Here is a 20,358-nt window from a genome sequence, read left to right as displayed (position 1 = left end):
AGTTCTGGCAACACTATTCTCATCTTTGCACCCAATGGAAGGGGACCTGAGTAGACGTTGTCCCCTTTAGAGCATTCTCCCCTCAGTCTGCTGCAGTCCCCACCACTCCCTATTGTTCACCATCTGCCTGCTTCATTCATTTGCATTACGTCCTTGTAGATATTTGGGTCTTAAACCTCTCAACCTGGCCTTTTAATTCTTCTCATAATAAGTTATTTCTCCATCTATACCACTTCCCACCACCTGCTCAGTTCAGTTTTTCATCTAACAGACACTTGACATCTGAAGTGTATTGGTCTGCATGTATGCATATACACCTTACACACACATGGGTGCAACACACACACGGGCACACACACACTGAACTGTAGCAAAAAATAATTTTTACATATTGATCAACATTTGGTCGCACACCCATATGGAAGCTTTAACACACTTGAAAGCTGAAACCCACTGAACTATCACTTGATCCAACAGGTAACAAAGAGTTCATTTCTAAAAACAAAGGGTGATTCTGATGGTGATTTACAGCTGTACACATGTGGTCTAGTTTCTCCAAGCTACAGAACTGAAAACCAAGATATAAGGAACATCCATGAAATACTCAGAGATGTTCTATAAAGGTTAACAAGGTGAGGACATACAGATTAAGGCCTTCTTTCAAGAGCTTAATCCACAACTTCCCTGGTGGTACAGTGGCTAAGAATCCACCTGTCAACGTATGGGACACGGGTTCAATCCTTGGTCTGGGAACATATCACGTGTCTCGGACCCACTAAGCCCCTGCGCCGCAATTACAGAGCCTGTGCTCTGGAGCCCAGGAGCCACAACTAGTGAAGCCTGTGCACCTAGAGCCTGTGCTCTGCATCAAGAGAAGCCCCTGCTATGAGAAGCCCCACACCGCAACCAAGAGTAGTCCCTGCTCACCACAACTAGAGAAAGCCCCCGTGCAGCAACAAAGACCCAGCGCCCCAAAAAAAATAAAAGAACTTAATCCAACTGTAAATCCAAAATGCACATTTTACAAAAGACTAAACAAGTTAAAAGCTTTAAATACTCAGTACACATTAGTACAAAGAAGTGTATATTCAAGTGTGAAGATCCAAATAATGGGCAAAGATTTTATTTAAATTATCTGGCTGGGACTTTTCAGGTGGTCCAGTGGTTAAGACTCTGTGCTTCCTATCAGGGGGCACAGGTTCAACCCCTGGTCCAGGAACTAGAACCACACATGCTTCGAGCCACGGCCAAAAAATAAATAAATTAAAAAAAAAATTATCTGGCTAATGTAGGCTAAAAACAAGTTTTCTCTTCAATTATCTAGTGAATCAGGCAACATTAACTTCTAATTGCAGACTCAGCGTGTCAGCCAAGATGATCTTTGGCTCACAGCTTGGGTTTCCTCTTCCTCCTTCTGACTCACTCTATCAGCCTCAGCGATCTGCAGAGGCTGCCTTCACCCACATCTAGCCCCACTGTCGGGGACAAGAGCCTATTTCAGGAAAAGATGGTCTGACTCTGGCCCAGACACCTCACTGCTGCATTCCCAGACCTTGGTTCTAACATAATCAAGCCTCCAAAAGTGACGATTCCTGGCCCAATACCCTGAGACTGATTTAGCAGGCCCAGGGTGGAGACCAGGAAAAGGAGCTTTTAATCTCCACATCCCTTATGCGTATTAATTCTCTTGCAGACGGTTGTAGGATAACACTTGGAGAAACACGGCCTCACGTCACTAATTCTTACATATTTAATTCTCTCGCAGGTGGTCTTAGGGCCACAGAAACTCTGTCTCCATGCCTCTCTGAAGAAGCTGGTCAGCATTAGTAACACCGGCTTATGAAAAATTTCTCACTTAAAAAAAAAAAAATTTCCCCTGGGCTTCCCTCGTGGCCATGTGGTAAAGAACCTGCCTGCCAATGCAGGAGACATGGTTTTGATCCCTGATCCTGGAAGATAACCAAATGCCACGGAGCAAATAAACCCGTGTGCCACAACTATAGAGGCTGTGCTCCAGGGCCCACAAGCGGCAACTACTGAAGTCTGCAGCACCCTAGAGCCCATGCTCTGCAACAAGAGAAGCCACGGCAATGAGAAGCCTGCGCATCCCAACTAGAGAGTAACCGCTGTTCACCACAACTTAAGAAAAGTCCACGCAACAATGAAGACCCAGCACAGCCCCTCACTCCCACCCCACCAAAAAATAAATAAATAAATAAATGCTTTAAAAATTGCCCTTTGCCATATGGACACATTTACTGATTCCCAGCTATCTTTAAGTTGCAATGCCAAGGACTGTGGGAAATGCAATAATGAACAAGATACGTTTCGGATCCTCAAATATCCAGCAGGAAAAAGAAATGTTTACAAATTAACTAAAATAGAATGGACTATGTGTCATGGCAGAAATACAGATTAAAATTTAAGCTCCCAGAAGTTAAGTCTTTCCACCATTTTTCTCAAGTGTCTTGTACCCGTCCACATTTATGATTACACATGATGACACAGCATTTTTCTGCATTACTCCTCTGCACTAGACCGTAGGTGCAAGGGCTGAGATCACGCCTTATTTACTCTGGCGTCCCTAGTGTCTGATAAGAAATAGATGTCGGCTTGAAGAGTCATCCAACCCAGACATTCTTCATCATTACAACTCGGGCAACTCACGACTGTGAGATGCTTCACTTTAGATTCTGGCTGCTCATTTAAGAAATTAGTTTCTTGAAACCTAGCCACATAATTTTATAGCGGGAGGGAAATTTCAGAACATATGATCTAACATTTCACTAAATTTGCAGATCACTGGTGTGACTCAAGAAAGGTAACTTCTAGAATGTTTATAGGTGATACATGGAAGAACATTTTTAAAGTTCAACAGGATGCATATATGTATGTGTACAGAAAAATGTGGGCTTCCCTGGTAGCTCTTCCCTGATAGAAAAATGTGTAGAACAAAGCAGTGCTTCCATAAATTAATGCTTAAAAAATGCTAAACTTATTTTGAAAAGTAAATGCAAAGGTGAAATTTTTATGCTATTAGAAATAAGCAAAGGGAATTCTCTGGCAGTCCAGTGGTTAGGACTCCATGCTTCCACTGCTGACAGTCTGGCTTTAATCTCCGGTGGCAGAACTAAGATTCCTCAAGCCTCGAGGTGGGGCAAAAAAAAAAAAAAGAAGAAGAAGAAATCAGCAAAGTGGTTGCTCTTGGTGTGGTGGTGTGAGAGTAAGAGGCATGAGGGGGTTTCTGAGGTATTGGAAAAGTTGTTTCTTTAGCTGGGTGCTGGCTGGATAGGGCCGTTCAGCTTGCAAAAATAACTGCCTTTTTCTGTACATACAGTATACTTCAATTAAAAAGCATTTCAGAAGGTGGCATAATTAAAGAAAAATAGATCATAGTACATGAATATGGGAAAAAATTCTGAAACTAGTACATGGAAGGCAAATTTGGGACACATGGACTCAAACTCCTTCATTGTGTAGATGAGAAGAAACTCGAATGGTCACCTAAACCTAACCCTAATCCTAACCTGTGTGACCTTGAGCAGCAACTGCCCCCATTCCACTTTCTCTCATTCTTCCCTGCCCCCAATTCAAGTCTTTACCACCTCCAGGCTGGTCTTATCAGCTGCTCCCAGAGCAAGAACAATCTTTCTCTTTGAGATACCCCTGCCAAATCCTTACTTCCAAGGGAGTTACCTTCCCCATTTGGCTGTTTCTATCATTCCTCTTAGACCTTCACCATTTGCTGCCCTAACTAAAATTTAAGTCTCTGAAAGAGGCAGACCCTACAGCATTTAACAACTCCATCAGCTGGGCAGGTTACAATTCACACAACACTGTAAATCAACTACACTTCGGTTTAAAGAAAAAAAATTTTTTTTTTCATCGGGCAAGTTACTTTTGGGGGTCTCACTTTCTACACTTGCGAAAATCAGAGGTGAGAGGTGGAGTACAATGATGAAGACCTGGGCTTTGGAATCAAATTGCCTCATCCATGTTCTACCACTAATCAGTTGTGGAACTTTGGGCGGGTTTTTTAACCTCTAGGTGCCTATCTGTAAAACGAGGGGTGGGGGGATGTATCGCTGGTAAAATGACACAAGATTGTCCACGTCAAGTGTTTGAAACAGTGCTTAGTAACTGTTAGCCATTTTGGCCATTACCTGAAAAGCCGAGGAAATACAAGTACCTTTCTCACCTCAAAGAGTAACTGAAAGGATAAAGTGGGGTGATATGTCAGAAACGTGCGGAAGATTCAAGTGAACGGGTGACAAGGGGGAAGATCTGTCTGATAAGATTGGGGATAGATGGCAAGAGGGTGTGGGGGCCTGAGGGTACATGCGCCTCACACAAGACCCACCCAATCAGACCCTCCAGTTAAAACTGGTGTAAAATCCCCTCTGGCGCTTTGAATCTGTCACTCTCAGCCCAGAGTCCTGGATTCCTAAGTAAGGCAGTGTTAGTCGCTCAGTCGAGCACGACTCTTTGCGACCCCATGGACTGCAGCCCACCAGGCTCCTCTGTCCATGAGATTTTCCAGGAAAGGATACTGGAGTGGGTTGCGAGTGGGTTGCCATTTCCTTCTCCACGGGATCTTTCCAACCCAGGGATCGAACCCGGGGCTCCTGCACTGCAGGTAGAGTCTTTACCGACTGAGCTACAAGGGAAGTGAGAGGGGAGGGTAATTACCCGGGGGTAGGAAGTGGCGTGGTCCCTTACCCACTCCTACTTCTTTGGGAACGCGGTGCTTGTAACAAGGGTGCACCTTCCACACCCCGCGAGCCAAAAAAAAAAAGGCCAGTAATTCTCGATAAGGTGGATTCTGAACGCTCTTCGCAGGTCCGGTCTGCCGGCACCTGCCTCCGACCCCCTTGAAAACTACAAGCCGGGCGGCCCTCGGCCAGCCGCCACCTCCGAGTCTCTCGGTGAACGGCTGTGTGTGGGGGTGGGTAGGGGTCGAGGGGTGGCCTTTCTCCGCCGCGGAGCATCGCCGGCGCCCGCAACCGGGCAGGCCTCGCCCGTTTCTGGATTCTCCAGCTTGGCGCCCGTCGGGGCCGCGACGACGGCCAATGGCAGCCCGGCCGAGAAGCCTGGAGCTCGGGGCCCCAACCACAGCGGGTCAGCGCCGGCCGTCTGGAGGGTCCCAGGGCCGCGCCTCCGCCCTCGGTCGTACCTGCCGTGCGACCGCTCGGGTCACTTTTTCCCCCGGCCTTCCGCTTGGCCCGTGCCTCCTTGCTCTTGGCGCAGCCCATGGCGCGCCGGGCCCTGTCGGAACTCGAGGCAGAGCGACGCCGAGCGGGGGCCGCGCGCCCCCTGCCGGCAGCCGCCGGAGAGACCTCTTTCAAGACGTAGTTTTTTGTTTGTTTAACGTTAAAATACGCTCGCCGAAGATGATTAGGAAAATACAAAGTGGAAAGAAGAAGAAAAAGCATCATCCAAAATCTTCCCCTTCAAACTACTTTTGCTGCGTTTATTACTTCTTCTGAAGACTCTTCAGAGTCCCTTGGACTGCAAGGAGATCCAACCAGTCCATCCTAAAGGAAATCAGTCCTGAATATTCATTGGAAGGACTGATGTTGAAGCTGAAACTCCAATACTTTGGCCACCTGATGTGAAGAACTGACTCATTGGAAAAGACCCTGATGCTGGGAAAGATTGAAGGCTGGAGGAGAAGGGGACGGCAGAGGATGAAATGGTTGGATGGCATCACTGACTCAATGGACATGAGTTTGAGTAAACTCCGGGAGTTGGTGATGGACAGGGAGGCCTGGTGTGCTGCAGTCCATGGGGTCGCAAAGAGTCGGACAGGACCGAGTTACTGAACTGAACTGATTACTTCTTTTCAGCTTTCCCTTCCCCCCCACACACACAATGCATAGTTTTGCACCCAGCTTTTCACTTAATACTAGCATTTTCTGTCTTATTACGTAGTCCGCCAAATAACTGCCTGGCTTCCATCCACATTTCAGAGTTTGCCAAAGAATGAGACTTATACTGCCATTGTATTTTACACAGAAGCCTGTTCAGACCACCCTCACCTCTTACCTTATTCTTTTGTTTGTATAGCGCTGACAGCCTTATAACTTGCTCCATTCTCTCGGTCTCAGGCTATCTCCTCTCTCCTCCTAAAATGTACTGTTGTTGTTGCATAGTCCCTCGGTCTTGTTCCACTCTTTGCGACCCCATGGATTGTAGCCAGCCAGGCTCCTCTGTCCATGGGTTTCTCCAGGCAAAATTACTGGAGTAGGTTGTCATTCCCATCTTCCCAACCCAGGGATGGAACCTATGTCTCCTGCATTAACAGGCAAAGTCTTTACCACTGAGCCACTAAGGAAGCCCCTGAAATGTATAACACAGCAGAATAACTTCTTTGCATGTTTTTTTCCCCTTTGTTATATCCAAACAGTCCAGAACAGTGCCCAGAACATTACAGAAATTCAATATCAAGAGGTGTAAGAGAGGAAATATATCTTTAATAATCAGCAGCATAAAGTACTAGACCTCCTCGATTCTCTTCATTAGACATTTAGTTTCTTGCTTATTTTAAAATATGAATAATGTTGCCATGAATATCTTTGTGTTTATAGCCTTAAGGCTCTCCTTACACATGGCCAAATTGCTTTTCCAGAAAAGCAGTCCTTGTTTGTACTCCCAGGAGTGATGAATGAAGTTCCACACTCCCTGAGAGTGATTTTTTAAACACCAAAACCACATTGTGCCACATTAAGTTGGGGGTGGGGGGGAGGGGGTCACTGTTCTCAATCAGTGCAGTGCTTTATTTTTCTTTCTTCTGGTTAATTACCATATGTGAAGCATCCAACCCATATGTGACTCTGTTCTAGGGTTACAGGGTGTCTAATACAAGTTTCCTGCTCTTGAGGAACTTCCATCCCAGCTAGATTCAGGGAACTTGTCTGGTCACCAGATGTGTGACAATGCTGCAGGCTCTTGCTTTTTATCTGGGTTTGTGGGCAAGCTTGTTACCTGCTTTTTTGGGGAGCAAGCCAGAATCAAAATGCTCTTGGAAAACACTGGGTGTTAAAAACAGGCACTGCCCCAAGCCAAAGTGAATCCTAATTAACAGCCTCATGTTTGCAGTCCATCATAATAGTAATTAAATATAACTAAGCCCGCAACCTTCTAAAGGCAAAGGAAAGCTTCCTCCCTCTGAACCAAGTCTATTTCCTTTGTTCAGTTGGAGTGATTGTTTCAGAGATTTAAAAAAAAAAATTATGCTTGTTCAACTTATGCTAAAACTACTATTTTGTCAGCAAAATTCCAATTGTGGTTGTCTTTTCTCTTTCTGTATTTAAACCACACATTTAACTAAAATGAGTTGTTCAGTCACTCAGTTTTGTCTGACTCTTTGTGACCCCATGAACTGCAGCACGCCAGGCTTCCCTGTCCTTCACTATCTTCTGAAGTTTGCTCAAATTCCTGTCCACTGAGTCAGTGATGCCATCTCACCGTCTCATTCTGTCACCCTCTTCTCCTCCTGCTCTCAATCTTTCCCAGCACCAGGGTCTTTTCCATGGCTTTCCCATTAAAAAAATAAAAGCTAGCAGAAGTAGCTGACAGTCTTATGCTTGAGTCATCCTATCATATATCAACAATTTCTTGGACATCCAGCTTAGTCCTTTTCACACAGTACCTCAATGTTATCTGCATGAGAGCCTCACATGGTAGGGACTATTATTCTTCCTATTCTACAGATGAGAATCCTAATGCCAATTTAGTTCTCCTAGCTCCCAGGCCTCTGCTCTTACCCTCTAATCTCTCTAATCATTGTGATAGTGCAATCCACCCAGCCCTATGCATGAAAAGGACTCTTCCCTGGGAAATGTTTTGAGTTTGTCCTCACCACTCCGCATGCAGAACTTCCCTGACTAGGGATCAAAATGGCTCCCCCTGCAGGGAAAGTGCAGATTCCTAACCTCTGGACCACCAGGAAAGTCCTTCCTTCATTTTTAAACTTTCCGTGAATAAAACTCTTCAGAGTAACATGAATCAACGTTTCATCGAAGTGAAGCTAATGTTTTAAAATCTTTAATTTTATCCCAATGGTTATTGACAATTTTTATTCATATTCCAGGTGGCATTTATATATTTTAATGGAATGTCATGCTCGTGAGTGAAAGTTGCTCAGTCGTGTCTGACTCTTTGCAACCCCACGAACTGTAGCCTGCCAGGCTCCTATGTCCATGGAATTCTCCAGGCAAGAATATTGGAGTGGGATGCCATTCCCTTCTCCAAGGGATCTTCCTGACCCAGGGATTGAACCTGGGTCTCCTCCATTGCAGGATTCTTTACCAGCTGAGCTACCAGGGAAGCCCATTCTTATTATGATGACTTATAAAATATCCCCTCAGTTTTCTTATGCACCAAATTATTCCTCTATTTATAGTAATGGACAAACTCACGGTTCCTAAAAAGTGAATTAATCATCATAGATATATCTTTTTCAGCCTGCCTGAGTCAGTGTTGCTATGTATAAAATGCTGCATTGGCACACGTTACAAAAACTGCAAGCCTATCTCAAGAAATTCTCCCAGTGGAGCTGGTAGCAGAGGGAGCTTTGGGTATATGAGTTAGCATCTGGTCCCTGCCTGTTTTGTTTTATAGCCCTCTTCCAGTTTTATTGAGATATAGCTGAGATACAGAACTGTATAAGTTCAAGATATATGGCCTAATAATTTACATACATAGATCATGAAATGATCACAATATGTTTAGTGAACATCTGTCATCTCATACAGAACCAAAATTCAAGTACTAGAAAAAAAATTTTTCCTTGTGATGAGAACTCAGAATTTACTAATCTCTTAACAACTTTCATATAAAACACCCAGAAGTGTTAATTTTATTTATGTTATACATCTCATCCCTGGGCTTTCCTGGTGGCTCAGATGGTAAAGAATCCACCTGCAATGCAGGAGGCCGGAGTTCGATCCCTGGGTCGAGAAGATCCCCTGGAGTAGTAAATGGCAACCCACTCCAGTATTCTTGCCTGGAGAATCCCATGGACAGAGGAGCCTGGTGGGCTACAGTTCATGGGGTCGCAAAGAATCGACCACAACTGATTGATTAAGCACACACACACACACACACACATTACATCTCTAGTACTTATTTATTTTACAACTGGAAGTCTGTAAGTTTGTACTTTTTGATTGTCTTCATCAATTCCCCTTTCTGTCAACCCCCCACCCCTCTGTCTCTGGTAAATACAAATCTGACAAATCTGATCTTTTTTTCCCCCCAGCCACTCCACATATCATGTGGGATCTTAGTTCTCTGACCAGGGATCACACCCACACCCCCTGCATTGGAAATATGGAGTCTTAACCATTGGAACACCAGGGAAGTACCCTGATCTCTTTTTCATTGAGTTTGTTTGGTTTTGAAGTATAATTGATCTACAGCATTCTGTTAGTTCCTGTTACACAATCTGTTACACATGTGCATGCATGGTAAGTTGCTTCAGTTGTGTCTGACTCTTTTGCGACCCCATGGACTATAGCCTGCCAGGCTCCTATGTCCATGGGATTCTCCAGGCAAGAATACTGAAGTGGGTTTCCATACCCTCCTCCAGGAGATCTTCCCGACCCAGGGATTGAATCTGCATCTCCTGTGACCCCTGCATTGCAGGCAGATTCTTTACTGCTAAGCCACCGGGGAAGCCCATAGTTATTCAATATTTCTATACATTTCAAAATGATCACCAAGATAAGTCTGATTACATTATGTTACCACTCAGAGATATTACATTATTATTGACTATATTCCCCACACTGTACATTTCACATATGTGACTCATTTATTTTGCAACTAAAAGTTTGTGCCTCAATCTCCCTCACCTATTTTCCTTCTCCCTCAGGGCCCTCCCCTCTGGCGATTACCTGTTTGTTCTCCACATCTATGATGCTGTTTCTACTTTGTTGTTTGCACACTTGTTATTTTTTAGATTATATATTTAAGTAAAATCATACAGCATTTGTCTTTTCCTGTCTGACTTACCTCACTTAGCATAATATCCTCTAGGTTGATCACAGATAATAAGATTTCATTCCTTTTTATGGCTGAGTAATATTCTTCTTTGGGCTTCTTTGATGGCTCAGTGATAAAGGCTTCATCTGCCATTGCAGGAGACGCGGATTTGATACCTGGGTCAGGAAGATCTCTGAAGAAGGAAATGGCAACCCACTCCACCATTCTTGTCTGGGAAATCGCATGGACAGAAGAGTCTAGAGGGCTGTAGTACATGGAGTTGCAAAAGAATCAGACACGACTTAGTGACTGAACAACAGCAACAATAGTCTTCTTTATCTATTCACCTATCAATGGACATTTAAGTCACTTCCATATCTTGGCTATTGTAAAGAATGCTGCAATAACATAGGAGTGCACATATCTTTTCTAATTAATATTTTCTTTGGATAAAATCCAGGAGTGAAATTGCTGGAACTTATGGTACTGTTTTTAATTTTTTGAGGAAACTTCATACTGTTTTCCATAGTGGCTGCACAGTCATTCGATTTTTATTATTTCCTTTGAGTCTCCAGAAAACCTGATGAGGTTCAGAGAGGTAAGGTGACTCACTCAAGAGCATGTAGCTGATGTGAGGCAGGTTGGAGATTTCAGCCTCCATCTTCTGCCTGCACATGCAGTGCCCTTTCCCTCTGACACACCTGCAAGGGCTAGAGACTAGGACCTAAATCCTTGAATAAAGTCTTCGATTGCTGAAGACTGATAAAATGCTGGGACTCCACATCTGTGTTCATGGAAGCATTATTCACAAGAGCCGAAAGGTGGAGCCAATCCAGGTGTTCACTGATGGGTAAATGGAGGAACAAAATGTGGTCTATACCTGCACTGGGGCATTGCCTGCATGCTAAGTAGCTCAGTCGTGACCCTATGGGTTGTAGCCTGCCAAGCTTCTCTGTCCATGGGATTCTCCAGGCAAGAATACTAGATGTCTCCTGCATTAGCAGGCAGGTTCTTTACCACTAGTGCCACCTGGGAAGCCCACAATGGGACATTATTCAGCCTTAAGAAGGGAGGAAATTCTGACACACACTACAACATAGGTGAACTGAGAGGACATGGTGCTAAGTGAAATAAGCCAGACATGAAAGAACAAATACGCATGATTCCATTATATGAGATATTTAAAGCAGGCAAATTCATGGAGACACAGAGTAGAATAGTAGTTACCAGAGACTGTGGGGAGGGAGAAATGGGGAGTTAGTGTTCAATGGACACAGAATTTCGGTTTGAGGAAATCAAGAGAGTTCTGTGGATGTGTGATGGTGGTGGTTACACAACAATGTGAATGTACCTAATTCCACTAAGTTGGACACTTGAAAATGGTTAAAATGGTGAATTTTCTGTTCTGTGTCTTTTACTTTTGTTTGGTTTTTTTGGCTGTACCAAGAGGCAGGTGGGATTTTAACTCTCCATCCAAGGACTGAACCTGTGCTGCCTACAATGGAAGTGAGGAGTCTTAACCACTGGCCTGCCAGGGAATTCCCAAATCACAATTTTTAAAAATTAAAAAGAAGGAAAATGCTGACTTCTTTAACTGACTTCATGAATATGAGGTAAATTAGTATTAGCTCAGGTCAGAGGGCAATGCCTTTGTTGGAGTATGCTCATGTTGACACTTTCTGAGTTAACGTGGTGTGTACTGTGGATATCTGGCCACATTTGACTAGCTAGCATCCCATCCCCCTTCCCCTGGGAAATAGAATCCATCTTTTTTTGGTAGAGTAACACACACCATGAAGTTCAAGGAATCCCAGACCAGACCAATCACATACTTTGTCACTTTGGTCACTGACATTTTAGCAAACAGAACCTTTATGTCATTTGAGCAAACAAATGCTTAGAGAAATTAAGTGTTTTTTATTAGAATGTTTTCCTACTTCAATTTGAATACCAGAGTGATTTTACAGCATGTTTACAAATTATTTAATGCTAGTTCCTTCAAAAGGTGGAGACTAATATCCCTGAGCATGAACAGGACGCAGTGACTCACTTCTAACAAAGAGGATGCTGCATAAATATGAGTCATCTGTGGCTAATCATAAATGACATGTGCTTCTCACGAGGATGGGATGGCTGGTTCTGGGGGACAGTGGCTGCCATGTTATGGTGATGCTCAAGCAGCCCTAGGGAGAGGTTCATGTGGTGAGAAGTTAAGGCTTCCTGCCAATAAGCAGTGTGGATCCAAGGCCTCCAGCCAGCAGCCATGTGAGTCACATGGAAGGATCTTGGAAGCAGATCCTCCAACCCAAGTTAAGCCTTCAGATGACTTCGATGACTGCAGCCCCAGCCAACATCTGACTGCAACTTTATGAGACCTTGAACCAGAATCACCCAGCTAAGTTGCTCCTAAATCTCTTTTTTTGGAGGGCCACACTGCAGCACTTGGGATCTTAATTTCCCAACCAGGGATCGAACCTGTGCTCCCTGTAGTGGAAACACAGAGTCTTAACCACTAGACCATCAGGAAGTCTCATGCTCCTAAATTTGACTCACAGAAATAGTGAGACAATGAAAGGTTGTTTTTTAAGTGATGTAATTTATTTTTTAATCGCAGTAAAACACACATAACATTCATCATTTTTTAGGTTATAGTTTGGTGGTGTCAAGTACATGCACATTGTTGTGCAACCATCTAGCTTCAGAACATTTTCCTTTTTGCAAAAACTTCAGACTTCACCTGCATCATCAGCAATTCTGGGTCTCAAGACTGCTCACCCACACAGCTGATTTTGGACTTACCAGCCTCCATAACCATGTGAGCCAGCTCCTTATAAATTTCTTAAATCTTTTTCTGTATATAAACATACACATTCTGTTGGTTCTGTCTCTCTGGAGAACCCTGACTAACACAACACTGTATGTGAACGTGCATTCAAAACCAGTCTGGAAGTGCCTGTAGTCTTAGAAACGCTCGGTCTGTAGCCTCATATGTCACCCCATTTAAGAATCCTGTAGGCAAATTCATCCTAGTCCTTTGTGCTTTTGTGACACCTCTCCATCAAGCGTTAGTCCCTCAGTCATGTCTGACTCTGCAACTCCATGGACTGTAGCTTGCCAGGCTCCTCTGTCCATGAAATTCTCCAAGCAAGAATGCTGGAGTGGGTTGCCATTTCCTTCTCCAGGGGATCTTCTTGACCCAGGGATCGAACCCAGGTCTCCCACATTACAGGCAGATTTTTACCATCTGAGCCACCAGGGAAGCCTCTCCATGACTGGATGGAATGGCAGCATGATTGTAACTTCATTTCCTCACAGTTGTAAAGAAGAAAGAACCAAAACTCAAAATTCTTGACATATCTCCATGTGCATCTTAAATGTTCACATAATCAGCTTACTGAATAACACATTTTTAAAAGCATTCGATTTCTTCTAGATTGCTCTATATTGTTGAGTTTTCTAAAAAGCCATTGTACTGCAGGGTGTACATATGAATATGGTGTGTTGTTGTTTAGTTGCTAACTAAGCTGTGTCTGACTCTTTGCAACCCCATGGACTGTATCCTGCCAGGCTCCTCTGTCCATGGAATTTCCCAGGCATGAATACTGGAGTATGTTAGCATTTCCTTTTGTGTAATATTGTGTAAAAAAAGGTACCAATAGATCAATCAACTGACCTAACATCTGTTTATCTATCTATTCATATATGTCCATGCTTGCATATTCATGAACCTTCTCTGGCAATTCACAAATGAAACTGATAACATTGGCTGTGTCCTAGGACAGGAACCATAAGATAGTAGGGAAAAATGGACGGAGAGTTGATTTAAAAACAACATGAATTTATTCCTCACATTTCTGGAGGCTGGAATTCCAAGATTAAGGCACCAATAAATTTGATGTCTCGTGTGAGCACACTTCCTTGTTCATAGAGGGCCATCTTCTTGCAGTGTCCTCACCTGGTAGAAGGGGAGAGGGATCTTTGTGGAGTCTTGTAAACACATCTTAATCTCTATAAACACATTAATCCCATTCAGGAGGGCTCCATTATCATGACCTAATCACCACTCAGAGGCCTGGTTCCTAATACCCTCACACTGGGCATTAGGATGTAACATGAATTTGGGAGAAATACAAACATTCAGTGTATAGCATCCAGCAAGAGGGGACCATTTAAATAAATTATGCTGTTTAGTTGCTTAGTCATGTCCAACTCTTTTGCAACTCCCTCTAGACTGTAGCCCACCAGGGTCCTCTATCCATGGGATTTCCCAGGCAAGAATATTGCGGTGGGCTGCCGTTTCCTTCTCCTGGGGATCTTCCTAACCCAGGGATTGAACCTACATCTCCTGCATTGCAAACAGATTCTTTACTGCTGAGCCACAGGGGAAATCCAAATAAATTATGACATATCCATAAAATGAAATTCTTGACCTCCATAAAAAGAATGAGAAAGCTTTTATGTGCTAATATGCATAGTCTCCAAAATCATTTTTAAGTATAATAAGCCAGAGCAAGGTATATAGCCACATGAATAGCATACTACCATTCTGTTTTTTGTCTTTAAAAAAAGAAAAGAGGAAAAGAATCTATATATGTACTTGCTTGTAAGTACAGATTCTATCTCTGTAAGGATTTACAAAGTAGTAACAATAGTTGTTTCCAGTGAGGGACTAGGGAAGTGGAGACAGAAGTGGGTGTGACTTTGGCTGCATATCTTTTGGTATCTCTTGAATTTTGAATCATGGATGCAAACCACATTTAAAAAGAAACTCCTTTTAAAAAGTTAAGGGAAAAAAAAAAAGTTAAGGGGACTTCCCTGGTGGTCCAGTGGCTAAGAATCTGCCTTCCAATGCAGGGACTGTGGGTTCAATCCCTGGTTGGGGAAATAAGATTCCACATGCTGCAGAGCAGTAAAGCTTGTGTGCTGTAACAACTGAGCCCTTGGGACACAACTAGAGTCCATGCACCACCATGCACCACAACAAAGGATCCCACATGAAGAGAATAAGATCTGATGCAGCAAAATAAATAAATACATAATTTTTTTAAAATGTGTTAATTTAAAAAAAGAAAAATAAAAAAAAAAAGAAAAATGAGCTTGGAAGTAGGCTTTTCTATTGATCCTTCAGATGAGAACTCAGCCTAGCTGATCCCCGGATACCAGTCTGTGATGTGGTACATGGCACGTGGTTGTAAGCTGCCAAGTTTGTGTATTGCTTCATAAGCATGGACCCAAGGTAAGTTTCAGGGAGATTAGTGCCAGCCTTGTCTATTTTTTTATTTTGGCTGCACTGTGCGGCATGCGGGATCTTAGTTCCCCCACCAGACTGAACCCACGCACCCTGCGTTGGAAGCAAGGAGTCTTAACCACTGGACCGCCAAGGAAGTCTCCTAGCATGTTTATCGATAACTATGAGATGGAAGATTTGCACCTGATCTCAACGAGAACCCCTTGAAGGGGCTCACTCGGCAGCGATCTCAAGGTTGCTACAGAGCAAAAGAAAAGAAGGTCAACGAGCAACCCACATATAGCTCATGTTCCTGGCCTCCTGGACACTCCTTTCTAATGCCAGCTTTTCATGGACCCTTTTAGACCAGCTGTCCTCAAGTGAAAGAGTCCAGCTGATTGTATTTGGCGGGCATGTCACCCGTGCTCCTTTCTCAGCATCACCCTAGGGGTTCAGAGGCCTCTTTTGAGCTACCAACAATGGTTTAAAAGCAGATTTTTGTAGTTGAATCTTGTCACTCCTGCCTCTTTTACAGTTTCTCTTTCCAAAAATGGCCCATAATTTTACTAAGAACCTCTAAAGAAGGATTCTCTGTTTGGGAAAAAAAAAAAAAAACCTTTGAAGCCCTGTATACGGAGAGATCTTAAAGTAGGAAATGGCAACCCACTCCAGTATTCTTGCCTGGAAAATTCCATGGACAGAGGAGGCTGGCAGGCTGCAGTCCATGGGATTCCAGAGTCTGACACAACTGAGCCACTGAGCATGCACCCACAAGCACCAACTGGTTCCCCAAAAATGTGTGAGGCCTTTCTCAAGCTTCCTATTATTTCTATTCAGCAGCCATGATACACCTTCTGTGCTTGAGACAGACTTGGACAGAAGGTTCTAGGAGTAAGTGCTCATTTTAGATTTTTCTGAACATCAGTAAGAATAAACTTTATGGTTTGTGAAAATCACCGGGAGCCGGGGGAACAAGGTGGAAAGGCCCGTGGCTTTAGTACTTGGAGAAGGAACATCAGGTTTCTTACTCTTCTTTTAATTTATTTATTTGGCAGTGCTGTTTCAGGATCTTTAGCTGTGGTATGGGAACTCTTAATTGCAGCATGTGGGATCTAGTCCCCTGACCAGGAATCCAACCTTAGTCCCCTTCACTGGGAACTCAGAATCTTAGCCACTGGTCCACCAGGGAAGTACCAAGCACCAGGCTTCTTAACCCAGACATTTTAAGGTGGCCATACGGATAGTATCTGCAACAGTAAGAATGTTAACAATCCAAAAGAGAAATAAGCCAACAAAAGCCAAACTTGGGCAAAGGAATGAATTTTGGTATTTACATTTGGAAATGGGTTTGCCTGATTTCTTGTACAACCAGACAAGAATGAAGCTGCTCTGACCCAAGACTGCTCTGACTCACAGAAACTGACCCAAGATAGGCTAGAGAGACCCATAGTTTCCTCACCCAAAGATTCTGCCTCCTACCCGATATTGTGAGCAGTGCCTTACTTTTCATGTCTAATCCACACTTTCTCAGAGTAAAGGTGAGATAATAATGAAGCATTTTTATTCAAAAAATAAAGTAATTGGGGACTCTTTCAGGTGCAATTGGCATAAACACCAAAGTAACTAGATTAAATGAAAAGACAGCTCATTGACCCATGGGAAGGAAAGGCTGTTGGCTTCAGGCACATCTTGATCCAGGAGCTCAAATGATGTTATCAGGACTCCCTTTCTGTTAAACAGGTCTTCTCTACTGAAGAATATAATGATCACTGGCAGCTCCAACTTACATCCTACCAGCTCAGTCTCCTCAGAGGCAGGAGAGCATTTCCCCAAATCCCACTGGCAGAAAAGTCTCAAGGAAGACTTTTTTTTTCAAGGAAGATTTTGAATGGTCTCATTTGGGTCATGTGCCCAGTCCTGAGCCATTCATTATGTCTGAGGACACAGAGTCCCTTGGGAGCTGGATATGAGCAAAACCATGGTGGCTCAGATGGTAAAAGAATCTGCCTGCAATGCAGGTGACCCGGGTTCAACCCCTGGGTTGAGAAGATCCCCTGAATAAGAGAATGGTTACCCCCTCCAGTATTCTTGCCTGGAGAATTCTATGGAGAGAGGAGCCTGGTGGGCTACAGTCCATGGGGTCACAAAAGTCGGATACAACTAAGCCATTAACACACACACACACACACACACACACACTCACACTAAATGGGCAGGTATTTCTACAAGGAAGAAGGATGCTGTTTCCAGAAGAGGGAAGGGATGTCAAGTAGACAATTACAACAGATATTCTCCACAAAAGGCCTCCCGGAGTAACTTATCCAGCCTAACAGAGAGGCAGAAGGAAGAAAGAGGTCAAGGATGGGGTGCCAACTGTGGAACATACTTTTTTTTTTTTTTTTGTCTAATTTCTTGTTTTCCTCCTTCCTTCAATCATTTTATTCAACAAATCTCCTTGCTTGCTGGAAACAGTAGGAACTGGGATTGCAGACTTACAGCATCACATTTGAGGGTTTTAATAGAGACGTGAACAGTGGAGGCTGGACAGATTTCCTGAGAATTTAATTCTGAGTCAGGTCTGAGCAGTGATAAAGATCATTAGGTGGGGGAGGAGAGGTGAAGAAATGCCAGGTCAAGGAGACAGCTGGCATCAAGTTACGGCCATTCTGGCAGGGTAGGCACATTTATTCAACACTGGAACATTCCCCACGGCTGGGGCAGGGGCTGCATGGGAGGAAGGGGTGCCGGTGATGAGAGAGGAGCCAGGAGAGGGACATCAGGGCAGACTATGAAGCACCTTTAACCTCACGCCAAAATGTTCAGACTTGATCTTGTCTCTAGGTTTGGGGGAGGTTTTTCACCTGAGAATTAATTTTTCAAATATTTTTATGATGATGTCTCTGGGAGCTGACAAGAAGGTGAGGTGGGATTGGGCAAGACGGCTGGCAAGGAGCCCAGCTTGGAGGCTAAGTTGAGAATCCTAATCCGAAGTGACAACCCCCCCAAAGGCAATGGTAGAAGGGAGGGTGGGAGGCAGAGCTCAGGTTGAGCTCAGGTAGAATCCATGGGACTTGGTTCTGCCACAGTTCAGAGAAGAATTGACTCATAGAAGAGGTACAGGGAGACCAGAGTTTAAAGTAAGGAGCTACTGCCCTCCCCTGGCAAATTATTGACAGGATGAATCATCCATTAAGAGACGGGAAAGATCACTGTAGTTTCAGAACAGAAGATGCTTGTTTCTGGGACACATCAGGAGGTATGTGCTGCATTTGTGTGGATTTTCATTTCATTTGCTTTTCAAAAACTTTGAAAAATACATTTATGTATTTATTTTTGGCTGTGCTGAGTCTTTATTGCTGCACATGGCCTTCCTCTAGTTTTGGAGGGCGGGGGCTACTCCTGGTTGTGGAGAACGGGCTTCAGGAGTTGCGGCATGTGGGCTCAGTAGTTGTGGTGCATGGTCTTTGTTGCTCCTGCGCGTGTCAGATCTTCCTGGACAAGGGATCAAACTTGTGTCTCCTGCATTGGCAGGCAGATTCTCACCCACTGCACTACCGGAGAAGTCCCCCAAACTTTTAAATGTATTTGTTTTTATTTTTGACCGTGCTGCATCTCAGTTGCTTTGCACAGGCTTTCTCTAGTTGTGATAAGCAGGGGCTACTCTTCATTGCGATGCACGGGTTTCTCACTGAAGTGACTTCTCTTGCTGCAGAGCACAGGCTTTAGGATGCATGGGGTCACTCATGGGCTCAGTCGTTGCAGCTCACAAGCTCTATCAGGCAGCTCAGTCATTGTAGTGCATGGGCTAAGCTGCTTCGTGGCATGTGGAATCCTCCCGGACCATGGATTGAACCCTTGTCATCTGCACTGGCAGGTAGATTCCTACTCACTGTACCCACCAGAGAAGTCCATCATTTCATTTACTTCTCAAGAAACATTTATTAGGTCCTGTTATATGCTAAGTCCCATGCTAGATGCTGGGTACAAGTTAGGAGTGAAACAGACATTGTTCTTGTCATCATGGAGCTTTCACTGTACTGGAGGAAAGGACGATAAACAAACATATGTATAGTTAAAACGTACAAACTCTTTTAAATGTATGAAGACAATTGATTTCAGGTGCAAGGAAAAGAAATGAAGGGAGCAGAGAAGCTTCTAAAATGGGTGGTAAAGATGAGACTAGATTCTGAGTGCGACTGTCCACATTACCTTTCATCTGGGGAGGGCGTTTCTAGCCAAGCAGATGTCAAACTAATGACAATTTTGCTATATTAATAAATTTCATTTTCAGTTCAAAACCACTCTTCTCCAAGTATTGTGCAATTTTAAACGTACTTTGAGTAACTTGCTTTACTTACCCTCAAGTTTTATGACTATAACTCATTTAGAATTTAGAATCTGCAATAATTCTCTGTAGGACTTCCGTGGTGGCTCAGACGGTAAAGCGTCTGTCTACAATGCGGGAGACCCGGGTTCGATCCCTGGGTAGGGAAGATCCCCTGGAGAAGGAAATGGCAACCCACTCCAGTACCATTGCCTGGAAAATCCCATGGATGGAGGAGCCTGGTAGGCTACAGTCCATGGGATCGCAGAGTCGGACACGACTGAGCAACTTCACTTCACTTCACATAATTCTCTGTATTTGCTGACTGATTTATGTGCTGTTCCTTGGGCAGATTGTTACAATAATAGCTCCCACTCTATCACTGTTTCCCAGGTCCAATCTCTTAGGTAGACCCTCCCACATTGACATGTGGTATGGCCATGGGACTTGCTTTGACCAACAGAATATTAGGAGAGATGATACAAGCAGGGGCTTCTCAGGTGGCTCAGTGGTAAAAAATGCACCTATCAATGCAAGAGACACAGGAGATATGGATTCAATCCCTGAGTCAGGAAGATCTGCTGGAGAAAGAAATGGCAACCCACTCCAGTATTCTTGCCTGGAGAATCCCATGGACAAAGGAGCATGGCAGGCTGCAGTCCATAGGGTCACAAAGAGTCAGACACGACTGAGCATGCACGCACAACTCAGCACATGATACAAGCAGAGAAATAAAAGTGCTTGAACACTGGGCTTGCCCTTTCTTGCTCCCTGAGAATGACATGTGAGGAAGCCTGAGCTAGCCTCCTGGAGGATGAGT

The 20,358-nt window shown here is 44.0% G+C and overlaps 1 protein-coding gene across 9 annotated transcripts in view; it reads right to left on the bottom strand.

Annotated features, from left to right (window-relative positions):
* TXNRD1 (thioredoxin reductase 1) overlaps positions 1–5,293 on the bottom strand; it is a 144,039-nt gene extending 138,746 nt beyond the window's left edge. For 8 of the 9 annotated variants that reach the window (XM_081595626.1, XM_081595630.1, XM_081595629.1 and 5 more), the window contains exon 1: positions 5,174–5,293. In XM_081595626.1, the coding sequence (XP_081451752.1) occupies positions 5,174–5,252 (79 nt within the window). In that variant the 5' untranslated portion in view covers positions 5,253–5,293. Of the gene's footprint in view, positions 1–4,719 lie in introns of all 9 variants that reach the window. The other variant, XM_081595632.1, reaches the window with a different exon arrangement.
* Positions 5,294–20,358: the final 15,065 nt, after the last annotated feature.

This window comes from Giraffa tippelskirchi, chromosome 4 (genome assembly GCF_054371585.1).
Source record: "Giraffa tippelskirchi isolate mGirTip1 chromosome 4, T2T-mGirTip1v1.2.pri, whole genome shotgun sequence".
In the NCBI taxonomy this organism is placed as follows: domain Eukaryota; kingdom Metazoa; phylum Chordata; class Mammalia; order Artiodactyla; family Giraffidae; genus Giraffa; species Giraffa tippelskirchi.
This window is presented reverse-complemented; position numbering and strand designations above follow the sequence as displayed.